The following is an 18742-nucleotide window of genomic DNA, read 5'->3' on the forward strand; positions in this document are numbered from 1 at the left end:
AAGTCTGATTCTCATCAAACAAACACATCAGTCAAACCGAAACATGAAGAAGCCTTTCTCTTTCTCAACTTCACCGTTAATATAGCAGGAGAGTCGTGTGTGTTTTTTTAGCACTGTGGGTCAAGTTTAGCTTTCATCCATAGAAAGAAACATCAAATTCAACTTGGCTCCTTTTGTTACTGGAGTCCACAGTATTGTTATTGGTTGGTAAAAATGCAATCAATTTATGTCATAAGGAGTGATTTTTTTCAGATTCCAAAGAGGGGCATGACAGAAAAAGTTTGGGAACCACAACAATAATCATTTAAGTAAGCCTTTTCATAATGCAATGATGACTAATGAAATTGTTGCATTGGTAATGTAGTCATCTTGTATAATGTCAGGAAAACATTAAGACAGGTTTTGTTATGTTTGAGTTTGAAAAGAGAGAATGACTAGAAAGAATGAGAAAAGAAAGGAAAGGAAAGGAGAAAGGAGTTGTGGGAGTGTTTTGGCTGAAAGACGGAGTTCAGCACCAGCTGACAGAACAGAGAGACAGACAAGCTGTCAGCAGGCAGTGTGCCCACACACACACACACACACACACACACACACACACACGTAGTGGAGGTCTGGATGGCTTCACACAGATGGCAAGGCTGGCATCACAGTGTGTTTAAGTGTCTGTTCCTTTTTTGCCTTTTACAATGATAACAGTTCTCTTTAATAAGCAGAGGAATGTGACTGTTTACATTTCATAATTTTAGTCTGTGTGTTTATGTTTCTTCGTGTGTGTGTTTGTGTTCTGTCTTCCCATTTCTCCTACCTCACTTCAATTCTCCCTTCTTGGGCCCCATCTTTCCTTCCCTCCTTCCTTCCTTCACTTTCTTTCAGTAACTGAAATATTTAATCTTCACATAATGTATTAACAAATATGAGTGGAAGTGGAAAAGTGGAAGTGGGACCATGTGACTGGGTCTTTTGACTATGAAATACTCAAGAAAAGTTTATAGCTTGCTTCTTCACAGAGGACAGCAGCTCTGGAGACTCAAAGTCAAATGCAATTCAAAATGCCCATAGAAACCTCTAAAACTGTGATCCATATGATCACTATGTTTTCCAATCTCTCATAATTTCTCCACAACATAACAAATACACTACTTCCATGTCATGCTCCAAAGCTCCAGCTGAAGCATATTTAGCAACATATTGGCATGGTGGCAGTATTTTAAAAGCAGAGAAGTAGATTAAACACTCAAAAGACAGATTTTCAGTGGAGTATCCCTTTAATCATTTTGAATCATATTTCCTGTAAAATATGACCTATTTTGTACATAAAACGACAAGACTCTTTAGAGTTGCTACAAATGGTAGTAGTCACTTGCTGGGGGCCATACCAATACTGAACACAGTGTATGCTGTAGTGTTAGCATGAAGCTTTGGAACCAACACATGGAGGACTCTGATGTCTTTGTTATAAATATTGAGCAGATAAGTTTACAACAGATCGGTTTATTGCTTTAAATTTCCTCATTTTTCATGTGTGCTAATGAGTGGAGAAGTTCAAGCTTCAGACTCTGCCCCCTCCCCGCCCCCCTCGTCTCTCTCTCTCATCATTATTCTGTCCATCCCTCTGACCCATCTGTGTCTCCCAGACGCTCCCACCACTCCCCCTCTTTTTCTCTCCCCTCTCTCTCTGTCGCTTTCTCTCCCTCCCCTCCTCCCTCACATTGACCCCTTTTGTTCACAGCTATTGGGTGATGAAGGGGCCCAGTCAGCTGTTTCCTTAGTGTGTGTGTGTGTGTGTGTCTGGACAGTGTGGGAATGTGTGTGAGAAAAAGTTGCAGACAAAGCTTGGTTGTGCCTCAGAGTGTGTGTGTGTCAACCGGTGAGGACACACGGTGTCGGAGCATCCACAGGACATGTAGTTCAGAGTTTTACTGCAGCGGGAAGATTTGTATTAGTTTCTTTTATTTTTGTTGTTTTGGTTTAGTTTTAGCTTGCTACCTTGGGTAAAGATCTTCAGGTTATAATCGCTGGAATACAAACATCTACGAGAGAAAGTCTTGGTCTGAGCAAAGCTCTTGTACGGCGAGGAGACTATGCAGCCTTCGTCAGGGAGTCATAATCATGACAACTGTGTTCAGACGCAACTGTGCGGTGAGTTTCTCATCTCTAACAGCAAAGGAAATCTACCTTTGATCAGTTGGCCCTTTTTGACTGTGATTTCCTTCTCTGTGTTGATGTGTTTTATACATTATGGGCTGTAATTGTTGCTGACTTGAAGTTGGGAGGATGATACTCAAGTTATTTTATTTTTTCTTTTAAGGACAGTAGAGTAATTAATCAATTAGTTGATTGACAGAAAGTGAGCTGTAAGTCATTTATCAAACAAAAATGCCAAATATTCACTGGTTACAGCTTTTCAAATGTGACGATTTGCTGCTTTTGTCTGGTTATAGCCTCTATAAATTTAATATATGTGAGGTTTAGACAGCTGGTTAGACAAAAAATGCAATTTGAAGACGTTCGAGTAACTTTCATTTTGAAGTTCTGTTCTAAAAGTCAGGTTTGCCTTCAGTGTAAATAATCTACTGTAGCTGTTGGATGTGGAGTTGGGGTCTATTCCGAAACTCGAGTTGGGTGATAAAATAGCGAAGGTGGCTTCTAACCAGCCATCACTTAGAGGTCGTCTGTTCTGGTGAAACAGCAGCAGTCGATGGCTAAACTCTGAGAAACAAATCAAGTTTGGTTAAACAGGATTATGACCAAAAGCCTCTCTGACTTTTAATGCCGTTGCTGTGTTACAAAAAACTCCAGATGAAAACCAGACTGCAAATGAAAACTTTGTTGCAACTGAGTCAAAATGGGGTTTTAACCAGGTTTCATGGAGTGTATTAAGGCTACTGTACAGGGCAACTGGTTTCAGATAAAAATAATGAAATTAACTGGTTTCAACCCACTTGTGTCAATCATACTGAGACTCTGTGGTCTTCTGTTGTGGTCCTGTTGATCATGTGAGCAGTTTGTTGTATTTCAGTATTGTTCCCGTCGGAACTGCTGTGTGGGTTACAGGGTAATATTTAAATGTTTTATTGATCTAATGTGTTCGTGTGTGTGTGTGACCTGGTCAGCAGTGTTGGTCAGCCTCTTTAAAGTTTAAAGTTTTTAAAGTGATTTTAGGTTTCAGAGGAACTAAACAGGTTAAATACAGGTTTGAGAATTCATAAACGGTTATGAATAAGTTATAAGGGTCACCTGACTGTCTCTGTGTCTCTTCATGTTGTGTAATGGTTAGCTGGTCAGAAGAACATAACAAGACTGTGAGAACTGGTGTGAACTGTCTGAAAACCAGTCTGCAGTGTGTGTGTGTGTGTGTGTGTGTGTGTGTTGTCTGCAGGCTACTTTATGTTCTTCTGTCTGACTTGGCCCTGACCTCTGCCTGCTCCCTGTGAAAAAGAAGTGTGAGAAAAATGCTTCATTTGTGTGTGGTGGTGGTGGGAGGTGGGGGGTGGGGTGGGGGGTCTCTAAACAAAGCTAGCCCTGTCTATCTGTCTGGTCTAGTCTGGCTCTGTGTGTGTGTGTGTGTGTGTGTGTGTGTGTGTGTGTGTGCGTGCGTGTGTGTCAGACATTCTGACCTCTACATTAGGACTACATCTCTGTCTGGACTGTGTCTGAAAACCTTCTTTCTCTCTCACAACAATTGTTGTATTGGCACTTTACAGTTTATGTGCATTTAGAATCAGACGCTACTGTATTGGTAAAGTGTGGGATAATGTGTACATTTTATTATTTATTTATTGATTTTATACAAAAGTGTTTTTTTTAAAAGCAGTGAGCTATTGAATAAAGTGTTTTGACTTCTTAGCTGTGATTATAACTGTAACTGCCTTATAGATATTATTGACTAGGCTTATGGGAACCTCAGCACTACTGTATGCGGTGGAACGAGTTTTTGTATTTAAGGCAGTATTTCCCATAAATTGATTAATTGGTGGGGACCCGCCACAATATCAACATTGACATATTGATTTTCCTTTTTTGTATACTATTTATGGGTAAAATCTTATTTCATTGTAGAGCTGCGCGCAGTGTAGTGATTCGCTCAGCCCCTCCTTGTCCCGCTCTCTCTCTCTCTCTCTCACACACGAACATATTGACATTGGGCCCGTATGTGAATAGCACTCAGTCAGTGTTCAAGTCATTCGTTAGCGGGAGGAATGGGGTGTGTTCAAGACAGCAAATACACAGCTGATTCGGGTTGCTAACATTTAGTTGCAATCATTCATCAACATTGGTCTTGGACTGCAATCCAGATATATGACATTATCTAGATTGATATTAGCATAGGCTAACATTTAACATTACTGCGTACACACACATACATAACGTGTGTGTGTCACTGCTATTTCAGCTTGCAAACGGTATCTTTATCCAACTAAATTCTCAGCTCACTGGCTTATCCTTCACGGACGACCGTTCTCAGTTCACTAGTCAGCGAGCTGAGTTCAGTGAGTGGGACTACGCAGTCGGAGCACTGAACGATTCAGTGAACAAATCTTTTGAAAGACTCTTTTCAATGAACTGATACTAATGATTCAGAAGGCTACACTGAAAAGAACCGCTTTGGCCGTCACTATGAGGCAGCAAGAGAGGGTCAGGAAGGGATAGCTGTAGCTAATGAAGAGAGAGCTGTAGGAGAGGAGGAGGAGGAGGAGGAGGAGGAGTGGGAGAGCCCGCTAGGGCAGAAGCAACAGGTGAGACTGACTGCAAACACAGAGAGATGAAGATGCAGGGCAGGTCAGAAAAGCAGATTTCTCAGGAAAAGTGGCCTCGTATCTGTTTTTCACTTTATATATTTTGTTATTTGTTTGTCACAACGGGAAGCAACGGAGCTGTAGGCCTATATATTCTGTCATTTATATTTGCAGTGGAGCACCTTATATACGGTATTATTTAATAATTAATTTAATAAACCATTTGTGTGCCTCCAGCCGGATAACCCTGATGACATCACTATGCCATCATCAGGGTCATTTTCTCAGACTCCACCAGAGCCACAGAAGACGTTGTACAGCTGTTTTCACAGGCTGAGTAGGACTAACCGTGACGAGTAAACTGATCTGGATCTTTGTTTCTGTGTTGTTGTAGCCCAGCTGGAGTTTGTCCAGATCCTGGTGATCGTGGTGGTGATGATGGTGATGGTGGTGGTCATCACCTGTCTGCTGAACCACTACCGCCTATCAGCACGCTCCCTCCTCTCCAGACACGCCCCCACACGCAGGAGACACCTGCCATTGGCCAACGTAAGTCAAACACTGCATTTACCCCCGGTCTGTCTTGACACTTGTATCTAGATTGTATCAGCACTAGTACAACACAATAGAGCATATTGCATAGAAAAGACTTAACGACTTTATGGGTGTTAATATTGCAAGTTGCTGCCTCAAACTTCAAGTGACTAACGCGCTTTCATAGCAGCTATTTATGTGTCACAGAAAGCAGGATGTTTAAACATGTGGAGCAAACAGAGAGCATTAAATATAAACAGCAGCACGTATTCAGTCAAAAAAAACAAACATTAATGCAAGTAATGAAAACGTTTGAATTACAGCCTGTATGAGTGTGACACTTAAAAGCAGTTAGCTGACTCAAATATCACTGAAGAAACATAAGATTACTTTACGTGATTCAATAAAAACATCAGGTGTAAGCAAATATTCCATATATAGTCAAACCATATAAATAAAATGAATACAGAAAAATCTTTTTTTATAGATACAAAGAAATCAATGGAAACATTGTGAATTAAAAATATGAAATCTATAATGTATTATTCATCGTTATTTAACAGACTTCCTACAGTGCAGAATGAGGAGAAGAGCTGTGTTTTCACAGTGAGGATAGTTCATTAATTAATGAAAGAATCAGAAGACAAACAGGGTTTGAGGAGTGCTGAGTGACAGCATGTGATCTTAGTGATTAAACACTGCTGCCGGCTAATGCTAACACCCTGACTCATTGCTTCATTAAGGGCCACGGCGGCGCGCAAAGACTATTTCAAGAAACACGCACGCGCACTCGCTGACTTACACCTGAGGCTTTTACAAACATATGACTTCACTTGTGCTCCCTGAATCACCTGCTACTGAATCACTGATGATGCGTGTGTGTGTGTGTGTGTGTGTGTGTGTGTGTGTGTGTGTGTGTGTGTGTGTAGCTTCAGTCTACAAGTAAGATATGAGTAAAGGATGAAGCATAATCCTGCACACACACACACACACACACACACACACACACACACAGAGCTCCTGATAAGCTCAAGGGAGTCATTGTCCTAGTTAATTTGGATTAGTAGACAGACACACTGACACACATACGGTCAGTCAGTCAGACACGCAGGCAGACAGACGGGCAGGAAAACTGCTGCCAGAGAACAAAAAACTTGCACAAAAGTTGGAAAAGTTCCTTCCAGACATTTTTATAGTAAAGAGCTGCTTTTGATGATTTGCAACAATGAAAAGACAATAACAAAGTGTGCATTGCTCAACACTTTTTAAACAAAAAAACAGTGTGAAATTTGAGAAATGTTATATGTATTTTCCAGTATTACCTAGATGTAAAGATACTGCAGAAAGAGCAGGCTTCATATGGGCAGCTACAAGATTCACTGAGACATAAAGATAGTACTTTGTGAAAATATGGGGACATTTAAAAAGGTTCTGTAGCAGTGAGTGTTTGTTGTACACCAGCTGAGCCCTCTAGTGGACAAAAATGGAATCAAACTATAAAAAGCACAGCAGTGCAGTGTTCATGTCATACACAAAATCAAAACAAACACATTTGTTCAAATAAACAAATTCACTGAAACAATAACACAAAGAAGTGTGCTTAAAAATGTCAACATCACGCTAAAGTTGCTTGATTTCAAAATGTGGTTTTGACGGACACAGCTGTCCCATAGCGCAACACGCAACAGAAACACAAGAGCTACTCACAGCTGGAAAATGTTCCGAATGTATTGCTGCAGCTTCTTCGACAGAAAACGAAATATATACAATTTACTTTTTAAAATGTATGTGAAGGAAGTTTTAAATTGTCTTGATATATGTCTGTTGGTACATGCTGTCTGTCACAATTAATTCATTATTTAATAAAAACAAAAAGATGCAATAAATATATTTTTGAAATACTAACTTCTAAAATATGTGTCAACAGTAGCATATATAGTATCCTGTTGGAATAGTTTGGACTGCTTAACTGTGGTACATATACTCATACTACTCTCTGTTTCAGTTTTATTTAAATCAGCTTTATTGACATGAAATACAATACAGTATTTGTTGACAAAGCACAAGAATGGGTGACAGGTATGTCAATAGTACTAAAGATGCATGTGTTACATTTGGTGAATGGGTTTAAATCAAAGTGAAATTACTCAATAGATCAACTCTCTCTCTCTCTCTCTCAGGAGGGAGGTCTGTGGTCTTCTGAGGGTACGGGAACAAACAGTGGTATAAACGAGGTGAGTTCTTCTTTTACCAAGAAGTAACATTTAGTCCCGGCAAGTTCATTTAACCAGAAATAAACAAAATTAACCAAGAACTCAGTTTATGACAATTCCGTTTAATGTTATACAGTATAACACAGCAGTAATTTGTTATTCCTCACCACAGCACCAGGTGTATAACCCACGGCCTCCAGACAGAGGGGTCCCCTTGTCTTACCTACAGCGGGAGCCTCAGCACGCCCAGTCCCAGTCCCAGCCTCCACTCCAGTCCCAGCGCTTCCAGCACACATATGCCCCGAGTCGCTTCCAGCCGACATATCCCTACCTGCCCCAGAGCCTCATCGATCTTCCCCCCACCATCTGCCTCTCAGATGGGGAGGAGCCCCCGCCGTACCAGGGCCCCTGCACCCTGCAGCTTCGAGACCCAGAGCAACAGATGGAGCTGAACCGCGAGTCGGTCAGAGCACCGCCCAACCGAACAGTGTTTGACTCCCACCCCCTCGACCCGTCCAGCTCCTGTTTGCAGGCCAGGTAACCATAAACAAGTTGTCAGTCGTTTGTTGTGTTTGAAATCAACCTTGGTTCCTTTGGTCAAAAGGCAAGTAAGGTTCCCGAGTTCCTAAAACGGTTCTTGGGCTCCTTCCTGCGGTGAAAATGGGCTATTAGTGTTTGAACATCTTGATGCTTGTGCCCTACTCTTCCATTACATTACATTACATTTCTCTACATTTTTCTGCTTCTACAGTGGTTTTTGTCCTTGTTGTTTTGCTTCCAGTCTGCAAGCCCCTCCTCCGAGTGTCCATTCAGGCATCAGTGTGTTAGAAGCCCAGGAGGCCTTGTCCCGGCAGCAGAAACAGGGCTCTCGAGTAGAAGGAGCTCCCCCAGCCTACAGCGAGGTGATTGGGCACTACTACCACCCGACATCCCTGACCCCTAGCCACAACCATCGGACTGTACCGTCCTCACAAGCACCCCCGTCCTCGTTCATACACGGTCTGCTCCGACCTCCACCTCAGCAGCAAGAAAGTGTGAACAACAGGAATGCAAGGAATACGAAGGAGAAACCCCAGAAGCCCCAGCAGGTGTGAAAGTACTGCTTCCTTATTCCTAGCCTGCAGGAAAACCAGGATTATGTCTGCTCGCCACTTGGGAAATGGTCAGTAGCAAATGAGGAACAACCTGGTCAATGGTAAAATCCACTCTGAATGGTTTAAGGGCTGGTTCATGTTAGTTGTAGTTGTAGCTGACATGCGGTCAGTTTCAAAGTTCCCCCACTTCATGGATTGCGCTAGGACTGGGAAGCAGCATATGTTGGCTTCTCGTTAGGTAAGAACACCTGGAAACCACATCACTCCTGCAGAGCACAGTTGCAGGAGAAAATCCGGTACTTCCTGTTCCACAGCTTCTTACTTCCTGTCTAAGGAGCACTTCAGATGAACCCATGATGATGTCAGAGAAGAAGGGCAGAAGGTGGAAAGGAAAGGGTGGAGACAGAAGCCTCCTTCTTCCCTCCACCTCATCCCTCCTCTATTAGACTGATCTAACAAGTCGTCATTCATTATAAATATTTACTTGTTCTGTTTGTTTCTATAGAACTTTTGTTCGTCTTTTTCGCGCTTACAAAAAATATTCTCTCCAGGCAAATGGCGAAATGTTGCAATCTTCTTGGTTCTTCCAGGTTTTGTTTTGTTTTCTAGTTATAATCCCCCTCGCTGCTTTGACTCCATTTAGTTCTGTTTCACGTTCACGACTGCACAATCCAACGTTGGCAGTGACTCCTGCACCAGGCTTTAGCTGTTTCACTGGGACATGTCAGCACATTAGGATATTTCCAGAAAGAGTTTAGATTTAGTTAGTGTTATCTTAAACTAGCTTACCAGTTGTAGCACGGTGCTAAAAGTCCTCGAGCTAAACATTCTGCCTTATATCGACCAACCGATGCAGGAGTTGCCGCTAAAATCCTTTTTTAGTATTTTTATTTTATTTTATGTTTTCTAAGGAAGGTTTGCACAAAGTTCAAGACTGTTCACCACAGAAAAAGAAAAAAAAATCTGCAATATGATTGATAAGTGAGAAAAAAAAAGAAAGTAGGGGTATTTTTCTAAACTTGATAGATTCTTATGAGTAAAGATGTTTTTTTTTTCTGTTTGTTTTTATATGTTGTCTAGTTTTAGAAAAAGAAACAAACATCAGTAATCTGTTGGGGTGCCAACTTTCACATTGAACATTTTGCTACATACATGTTGGCATGTATATACATTACAAATTGAGTATATATACGCACATGTATGCAAACCGAGAGCGAAAGCACGAATTTAGAGTTATTTATATAATTGCTGAAAAGAATTGCACTATTTTTTAGGATGCGCAGATGGAACGTGTGAGAGGGACTTTTTATTGTCAAGGAGCTCTGTCCATTGAGGCGTAAACAGAAGGAGAGAGACCTGAAACCACAGGGACTTACCAGAGGGTCGGACCAGCTCAGTGCACAGCTTCCAGTATCATGATAACATATCATGGGGAGATTCTGACCTTGGTTCAGTGGACTCGGATCAACCATTACTGTACCATTGATTCAAAAAATAATCCCTTGTTTATGCAAATGTCCGAGTCCTGTGAGCCAACCACGAGTCAGCATTCAACCTGTGGGCCCAATCAGAAACTCTGCTTGTAGCTCTCTCTCTCGCTCATCCTATTGGCTGAATCATTAGCCAATCCCAAAGCTGGCTGTCACTACCTCGAACAAACAAGCCAAGCACATACGAGTTTGCTCACCTTAATCAGACTTTGTCACATCAAACAAATGTCTGAACTAATCAAGACAAAGTGTAATGTAACAGTAGAACAGAGTGAAGTAGAGTAGGATGTAATAGAGTTCGTTTTTAATCCTGCTGTGTGTTATTTTATTTGAATGTCAGAATTTTTGTTCATTGGGTGAAAAGAGAGAGAGAAACAGTGCAGATCCAGTGACACCTAACGTCCCCTTCGTAGTGCACTACTCAGGCAGAAAGCCAGGTCGCCCTACAGGCCCTGAATGAAGGATACGCTGACTGTGCACTACTGTGGCCTCACACACGGCACATACATGCACACATTAGACCAACATTTTTGGTCACGCGCTTGAAGTTTATTTTAAAGTTGGATCTCTCCTGCCTTCTCAGCACACACACACAGTCCCCCTCTGGTAGGTTTCTCTCTCTGCAGGCATCTCTGAGCACTTTACTGCACCAGGAAAGACACAACAATCTTCTGTCAGCCAGCGCCGGCCTTGGCTCACCGCCACACGATAAAACTTAAAAACTACGGTAGAACCCTTTAAGATTCTAGGTTAGATTCCCCAACCTTTAGAGCCACACTTTTAAAAGATGCAAAGAGTTGTGCTCCAAAACTTTAAACATCCTTCAAATGGAAAACAAATCATAACCCCACTATCTGGAATCATTGATTTATCTGTCTATCTATATCTATTTAGAATTCTGTATGATCTGTAATAGTCAGACACCGGAGTTTCAGTACCAGTACCAACATTTTCAATACCTCACTTAACAGAAATATAGATGTGTTTTTCTACAAAACCCTTCTTTTAAATTTCTTGCAATGTTAAATGTTCTTTATACAAGCAGCAGTACAAGAACTTTGGCTAAATAAAACAAAGTCTAAAATTGGCAAAACTTTCATTTTGATCAGAAACTATCTTATCAAAGAATAAGTAAATAAGATCACGAATGTGACCAAACATTCAATACCAACTTTTCGATACTCAATGCTGTGGTCACATTTCGGTCGGCACCAAAAAAGTATCGAGGTTCGATACCCGGCCGGAGTAATGACTCACCGAAAGATCAACTTGTGTCCTTATGAAAGTTTTATTTTTAACCTCTTCTTCCCATGGTGGATATTTCAATTTTGGAGCAGAATTATTTGTGCATTGAACGCAGCAGGAGATGGGTTGTTGCAAATTAGACACATTGAAGTGTTGAAAAGTGACACGAGTGTTAATAGCAACTCGTCTTTTGTCATCTTATTAAGAGTGTAGAAATAAAGGTAAAACTAGCTTACTAAAGTAGAAGATTAGAATATGCAGATGTTTGTAGTTTTTGTCTTTTAAGTTGCTGCTTGTATAAATAGTGTGACCTCCACTCTTTTAACGTGGTGGTCTGAGGTTTGCCAGTTGTGGTGAACTTATATTAATGTGAGGTTACCAAAGGCTGGCCCAAATGAAGCCAGCTCCCTTTAGTGTCCAGTCTTTATGCAACAGCGCCCTCCACAGGGACCGAACCAAACCGCAGCCAAAACTCCCGAAGCTGAGTTAGCTTAACTTTGTAGCCTGAGGAGGGAAGAGAGTCAGAAGGCCTTTACAGTGAATCCTTAAATCATTTGTCTTTTCTTTCCTTCTCAAATGAATCACAGGTGTCTAAGGCTAAATGTACAGCGCCTCTCGTGTATTATCGTTACAGAGAGAGTCACAGAGCTAAGCATCCATTTTTCTGAAAGATTAATTCCTGGTGATCTATGAAAGGACCAGAAGGTCCTTTAACAACACTTGCCAGTATTTTGAAGTTATTTCCAGAATCCTTAAAGAGTCTTCTAACCATCTGGATAAAAAAATATTTAGTCTGCGGTACAATAAATTATTTTTAACTTGTTTTTTCAAGTTGCAACTCTTGTTTCCTAATCCAAACAAAGATGGTAACCAGAAATGACAGTTAAAAATCTTTTCTAGCGTGCAGCAGACGGAATAATTTTCATTTAGATCTAATTAGATCTAGATTGAGGAGTCTTAAGCGTTCTCAAACGAGCTTCTGGGTTTTTAAAGATTGTCAGTTATTTACTTTTCAGAAAAACAGATGCTTAGCTCTGCGACTCGACTGACTGTAACTGTTTTAAACAGCAATGAACCTTGATAAAACTGTTTTTTTGTCCCTGTTAAAAGAGACATGGGAATATTGCTCCTATCAAATTTTTAGGAATTTAGAAAAACGGGCTCTTCCTCAGATGAACAGTGGAAGTCTTCTGTTGTATGAATCCTGCCTTAAACTCCTGTGATACAAAAAAAGGCAAAAAGGTGACAAATAATCAAAAGTCATTTCTTTGCGGTTCACCTTCCCTCTGTCTTGTTTACTGTCTCTCTTTCTTCTTTGTTCCTGTGCTGCACTGGCATTTTTTATTTAATTAATGTAAAGGAAAAAAAAAATATGATATAAAGAAATTAATCTCTTGACCCAAAGCAGCTAAAGGAGTGATGAGTGGATCAATCAAAGTATGAATCACCTTTGACCTCGGAATGAGATTATGAGCCCAGTCCCAATTCAAGTTTAGCGTTACTTATTGAGCGTCCCTTCACCATTCCTTTCCTTTCCTCCACCAGTATTATACTTGTGTTTGGACTGGGCTGTTTACTTTTTTAAATGGTTTGGTTCCCTGCAATGGAGGGTTTGCAGCGGGTATGAGAAGGCTGGACAGGCTCTGATCAGGGCGTCACGGTAGAAAAAATTAAAATAGTAATAATAATTTAAAGTAATTTACCTACAGTTCATGAGACATAAAACAGTGTAGGATCAATCTCTCGCTTCAGGGAAACCTGTGCTGGCTGACGATACAAAAAAAGACAGGAGGAGAGGAGGGAAACTCCTTCAGAGGCTCAAATCACACATTTACTGACACAGGTGAAATCATTTTACTTGTGCTGCTTATACACCACACATACACACTGGTATGTTTACATGCAGAGAGGTGATAACAGTTGAAGTTGTTCACCAGTGTTCATTGAGATTCTGCTTTTCTTTAAGCATTTACATCAGTTTTCTATTCTTTTTTGTAGTTGCAAAGCACAATAACTGCTCTGCTCCAGAAAGCTGTGACAGCCAATTTGAACCGATGTGAACCAACTACCTACTTAATGTTTTCTTTCAAAATTCAAATCCTGGGATCTACTGTTTATAACAGGCTGGGTTTTAGAAGTCATTCTTGATACATAATCACATGCCCATATGTTCAAATACGCTGAAAGAGTTATTAGTCCCTGTAATCATTCCTCCTCATAAAGTGATTCTTGAAAGTTCAGCTGAAGCTAATACGAGACTTCAGCAGTCTGCGCTGGACAAATCAAAGTGGTTATCTTCCAAACTTACAGTCTTTAATGTACAAAATTCCCTCTTTGTATTTCCTTGCTGATCCACAGCGCATTTGTTGCTGGGATAAAACACCTACAATAAACCTACACACTACTACACTACTATTACTACAAGAATGTTTGGACATAAGGAATGATTACAGCGATAAATAACTCCTTTAATAAACATATCTGCACGTGAGAATTGTATTAAAAACAGAATTGGAAAAATCCAAACATGTCCTTTAAAGTTCAGCCTAAGAGTTGGTTGAGCAAAATCCACATAAACTATTGTTCAAATATGAACCAACCAGGTCTCTGTCTCATAAAATGTGTCCAAGCCAGTAATAATCAGTATCTGTTTGAACTGGTCACATATTTGTCTTTGCTTTAAGCCAGCGTGAAGGCAGTGTTACAGCAGAGTGTTTTTGTAAAGTCAGCGGACAATGTCTTTTCCCAAAGCAAAGTGTGTCTGTGTGTGTGTGTGTGTGTGTGTGTGTGTGTGTGTGTGTGTGCTGTTAATGTACACTGACTTGCCCTGGGAAAGACCTCCAGCTGTCTAGACAAAAACTAAACACACACACACACACACACAGAGCAGACTAAACAAATTAACCTAAGAACCAAACCTTCTACACACACACAGGTGCACTTTCATTCGTCCACATAAATTTTTTTCTTATTGTGGACCACACAAGATAGCAAAAACATTTATCTCACACACACACACACACACACACACACACACACACACACTCCTGGATTGCCTCAAGAGTTTCCTCCCCCCTCCTTCCTCTTCCTGTCTGAACGAGTTCTTCCTGTTCCCTAGAGATGCCTGCTGTCCAATGACAGAGCTCCTCTCAGACCAGCCCTTGCTGTCATTGGCTGGCTGTCTTTCGGTCTCCTTGGAAACGTTTGTTGTTTATTGTCGTTGCTATGTCGTACAAGTGTGCCTGCCTATGCTGAGACGGGCAAAATGTGAGTGGCTAGTTTGGGCTGTCAATCATCCCAGGCCACGCCTCCTTACTGTCTCAGATGATGATAATGATGATGATTGGATGATGATGATGAGATTGAGGATGATGAAGATAGATGTTTTTGATAGTGATGCCACAGAGAGCGTTGCAATATACCTACTATTTGCCTTTTTGATAATATTAGTCATATTTTAACGTAGTGTGCTAATTGTAAGTTTTTTTTATTGTTGTTGTTATTATTATTGTTGTGTATTCACTTGAGAACAAAAAAGGTCATTTTACTTCAATCCATCGATCACACAAAAACTTTATTTTTCATTTGTAAAATCATCTGTATGAGTGTAAAACTAACTAACAAACAAAAGCTCAGATCACTGGGAGGATGTGTAAATACAAGAAAATGTACTTCTGCTTTTAAGTGCCCTTTCCAGTTTAAAGAGCAAACAGTGCGATTTGTCAGTGGGTGAAAGAGATGATTCCTCTGCATTTTCACGTACTTCATCTGAGAACAGTTTATGTTTAAGCTAGTTGCATTTGTGCAAACCACCACTGTACACTCACTTCATTCAGTGCTGAGGTCATCTTGGTAAGCAAACTTTTGAGCACATTTTGCTCACGCACGTACAAGTTCAAGTATACTTCTTTGTGCATGTAAACATCAAGTCCAGGTAACCTAGTTTGCCCACTACATCTGTAATCATCACCTCTCCTCGCCCGGCCCAGCGTCTACATGTGTGCCTTCTGGCGTCCGGGCTCAACGGAGACTTCTGTCGTCTGTAAAACACGTTATAGTGCAATGAACCTCTCAAATAATCCAATACTGTTGCCTTGTGCCACATAGACATCAGACAGCACCACAATATCTTTAAAATACTTCTCATTACACGGCCATGATGTATGGAAGCCCATTCAGGAAAAGAAAAAAAAGAGAAAAAGATTGTAAAAAGATTACATGTGAGGATTGACAAAAACAGAAATATTCACAGAGGTTGAAAGTTTTGAATGAATGAACTTTCAATTTCAGCCTTTAAGTCAACATGGATGAGAAGTCCTTAATGCTCTCAGAAGAAAATGTAAATGTATCTACAATTCCATTACAATTCACCAAACTCCATCTGCTGAGGAAGATTGTGTGAAACAATTGAAAAGCTCCAGAACAGCTACTGAGTAGCCCCTCTGGTGAGATTTGTCAAAACTACTTGATGAGATACTAAGTCACTTAGTATCTCATCATTTTAAGCAGTTTTTCTTTCATCATTCTTACTTTTCATCAGTATTTTTTTTCTTTTCCTGGCAAATATGTGCTTCCATAATAATGAAAAAAGATGCTGAATGTTTTAAACTGTAGCTTACTAGTTACTTATGCTGCCTTCCAGAGATGTCGGAAAGTCCGAAGTTTTGTTAACATCTAGAATAACCACTAAAGTTGTATTTTTAGCATAGCATGACCTTAAATGCATTGTATTAGCAGAATGCTAACACAAAGGCTCAGTTGCATCTGAAGTTCAGTTGCTAACTTCCTGTGAGAATGTTTGCTGTTGGATAGCAAACAGTGTTTGAAGTTGAAGAAAATCCTACTGACGGTCATGTTTCTTCTGCTTTTTCAACTTAAGGTTAATGTGTCAAGAAACTACGACCTACCAGGGATAGTTTTACTTTCGACATTTAATGGAACGCAACATGAGAAATGGCATTACAGGACAGTGGAGCCAACATGGCTGCCACGAAAATAAGCAAACAATGTTTTTCAGCTTGGTGTAGTCAAAGTCTCAGGCCTCCAATAGTCACACTACAGCCCAGTTTTCTGTCCACAGCATCATTAAAGACATTTCCAAAGAAGGAATCATCTTAAACGAGACTCTTGTCGCTGAAAAAAAAAGAGTTACCCCTGACTTGAACTTTTCCGTGTTTTTTATTATCCTTGGGCAAACACTTTGCTTTACAATTGCATTTTTCCAGTTCCTGTATCGCTGTCGCTCACCTGTAGACAAGTATTTTTGGTACACAATAACACATTCGAGTACTTGTTTGCAAGAAGGTCTTGAAGAACTCATTTAGAACTTATGCCATTAACACTTGTAGCAGACTGGAGAAAGGCAAAGTGTAAAAGAAACTGTTTTCCCCTTTTGTGTTTTTGCTCATTCTGCATCGTTCTTCTTCTGCTCACACTGCTCTTTGAATCAGCGCAGCTTGGCGCCTTTCCCCTGACAATGCTGAAGAAAATATAAGTAAACACTCTCTTTTGGTTGCAGTATGTATGTGTGCATATTCAAACAAGCTTCAATATCTTACAATACACGGCAACGCTCTGATGCTTGTCCACTGCCGTGACTATTGTAGAAGTCTTCCACCTGTTGTTGAGTTTTATCCTGCAAGCATGTTAAATGTGGGACTTGTACAATAGATCCGTTTGTTCTGGCCAGGATTCCTACATGCAGCTGGTCCGCAAGTTTGAGAAAAGTATGATAAGTCTGGGACTGTGTCCAGAAAAATATAACTACATACGAATAATCAGCTGAATGATCATCAGCTTTGGGTGATCTGTGAAATTCAGTCAAGACCAGATGTCAGATAAAATATGTAGGAACCCTGATCTGTTTATGTAGAAAAATGTTGGGGTTCCCTGAATTCACATTTAGCACCAGACTCATAATTCTTCCATTGAAGTGAAGTGGAAGGAAGATGAACACAGTGCTGAAGTGTTCAGGGTTTAAATCCAGTCTGTTATCTGTCACAGCATGGCTCATATACTTATATAGAGGCCTACTTATTCTCAATGATAATAATTGCTTATTTGTGTGTTTATTTTAATTTATATTGGATGGTCTACGTGTTGCAAGGTTTGTTATGTTGTTATTTTCTACTCTGTTTGTTACAAACATAAGACAATGGTTTATTGTTGTTGTCACAGAACATGGTATGAATCGGACACATTTCAGTTAGCCTTCGATTTAAAAAATGAATAAAAACGTTTTATAAATATGTCCGCATCTCCTCTGGTTATTTATTTATTTGTTTGTTCTCAGTGTGTCATTTTGGTGCACTGAACGGAAAGGGTGATGTGACTTCCTTTTCCGTTTATCCAAAATGATAAACTTTCACAATATTTTCCTGATGCATTTATGAACTCACATGATGAGCAGAGAGGAATTCAAAACCACTGGAACAACTGCAGTTCTCTTTTTAGATGTAATTAGAAGTACAAGTCCCATTCATACATCAGACTAGAAATAGTTAATTTGTCCGCACTATACGGTGGAGTCCCTCATTCGTCCAGGAGTGTTCCATCGTAGAAAAGGTTTCAGTCGTAGTCATCTGGACACTGTTTTCAGAATCAAGACGTTTCGGCTCCCATCCGAAAGTCATTGTGAAAATGGTCTGAGAACTCAAAAATGTAAGCTACTCTGTGTTGCTTAAGCCCTGCCCTCAGGGAGGAGTCTTTCTGAGTGTCTGCTGTTTACCCTGCCTAGTTTACCTGAAACTGACCTTCTGAATAGAGAGAAGAGTTGGTTTGAAAGAGGAGTCAAAGAAGCCACTTTTGTGAAAAAAGAAAACCGCTCTTTAAACAGAAATGGTGGTCTGAGATTCAACTTGCCAACCGTTTACCACAGTGTATTAACACCATGGTCAAGCCAATCATATGCTAATCAGGTACTTAACAGTGATGAGGGAGGTGCAGCCAGAAAACAATAGGCCTGATTACTGGGCCATCATGGAAACAAAAGAAGGTCAGTTTCAGGTGAAACTAGGCAGGGTAAACAGCAGACACTCAGGAAGACGCTTCCCTGAGGGCAGGGTTTAAGCAACACAGAGTAGCTTAAATTTCTGAGTTCTCAGACCATTTTCACAATTGAGAATGACTTCCGGATGGGAGTCGAAACGTCTTGATTCTAAAAACAGTGTCTAGGTGACTACGACTGAAACGGTTTCTACGTTGTCAGCACTATGTATGTATGCATGTATAGATGTATGTATGCTGGATTCTGTGGGTTCACTTTTCTACTGAATTTGCAAGAAATTAGAAAAGAAGAAAAAGTACACACTTCCCTCATATACATGTTTTCAGTCACGCATTTATACACTATAAAATCAGACAAGTTGATCTTACTTAAAGATACGTAAATGTAACTATAAATTTTAAAGTATGTTTACTTCATATCTTCT

The 18742-nt window shown here is 40.3% G+C and overlaps 1 protein-coding gene across 2 annotated transcripts in view; it reads left to right on the plus strand.

The window, feature by feature from the left end:
- The window catches only part of pmepa1 (prostate transmembrane protein, androgen induced 1), a 43624-nt gene extending 26064 nt beyond the window's left edge, over window positions 1–17560 (plus strand). Inside the window, exons 1-5 of one of the 2 annotated variants that reach the window (XM_044170161.1) lie at window positions 1817–2139; window positions 5131–5285; window positions 7451–7504; window positions 7656–8020; window positions 8265–17560. In XM_044170161.1, the coding sequence (XP_044026096.1) occupies window positions 2082–2139; window positions 5131–5285; window positions 7451–7504; window positions 7656–8020; window positions 8265–8577 (945 nt within the window). In that variant the 5' untranslated portion in view covers window positions 1817–2081 and the 3' untranslated portion in view covers window positions 8578–17560. Of the gene's footprint in view, window positions 1–1816; window positions 2140–5130; window positions 5286–7450; window positions 7505–7655; window positions 8021–8264 lie in introns of those variants that run through there. The other variant, XM_044170152.1, reaches the window with a different exon arrangement.
- Window positions 17561–18742: the final 1182 nt, after the last annotated feature.

This window comes from Siniperca chuatsi, linkage group LG2 (assembly GCF_020085105.1).
Source record: "Siniperca chuatsi isolate FFG_IHB_CAS linkage group LG2, ASM2008510v1, whole genome shotgun sequence".
Classification (NCBI taxonomy): domain Eukaryota; kingdom Metazoa; phylum Chordata; class Actinopteri; order Centrarchiformes; family Sinipercidae; genus Siniperca; species Siniperca chuatsi.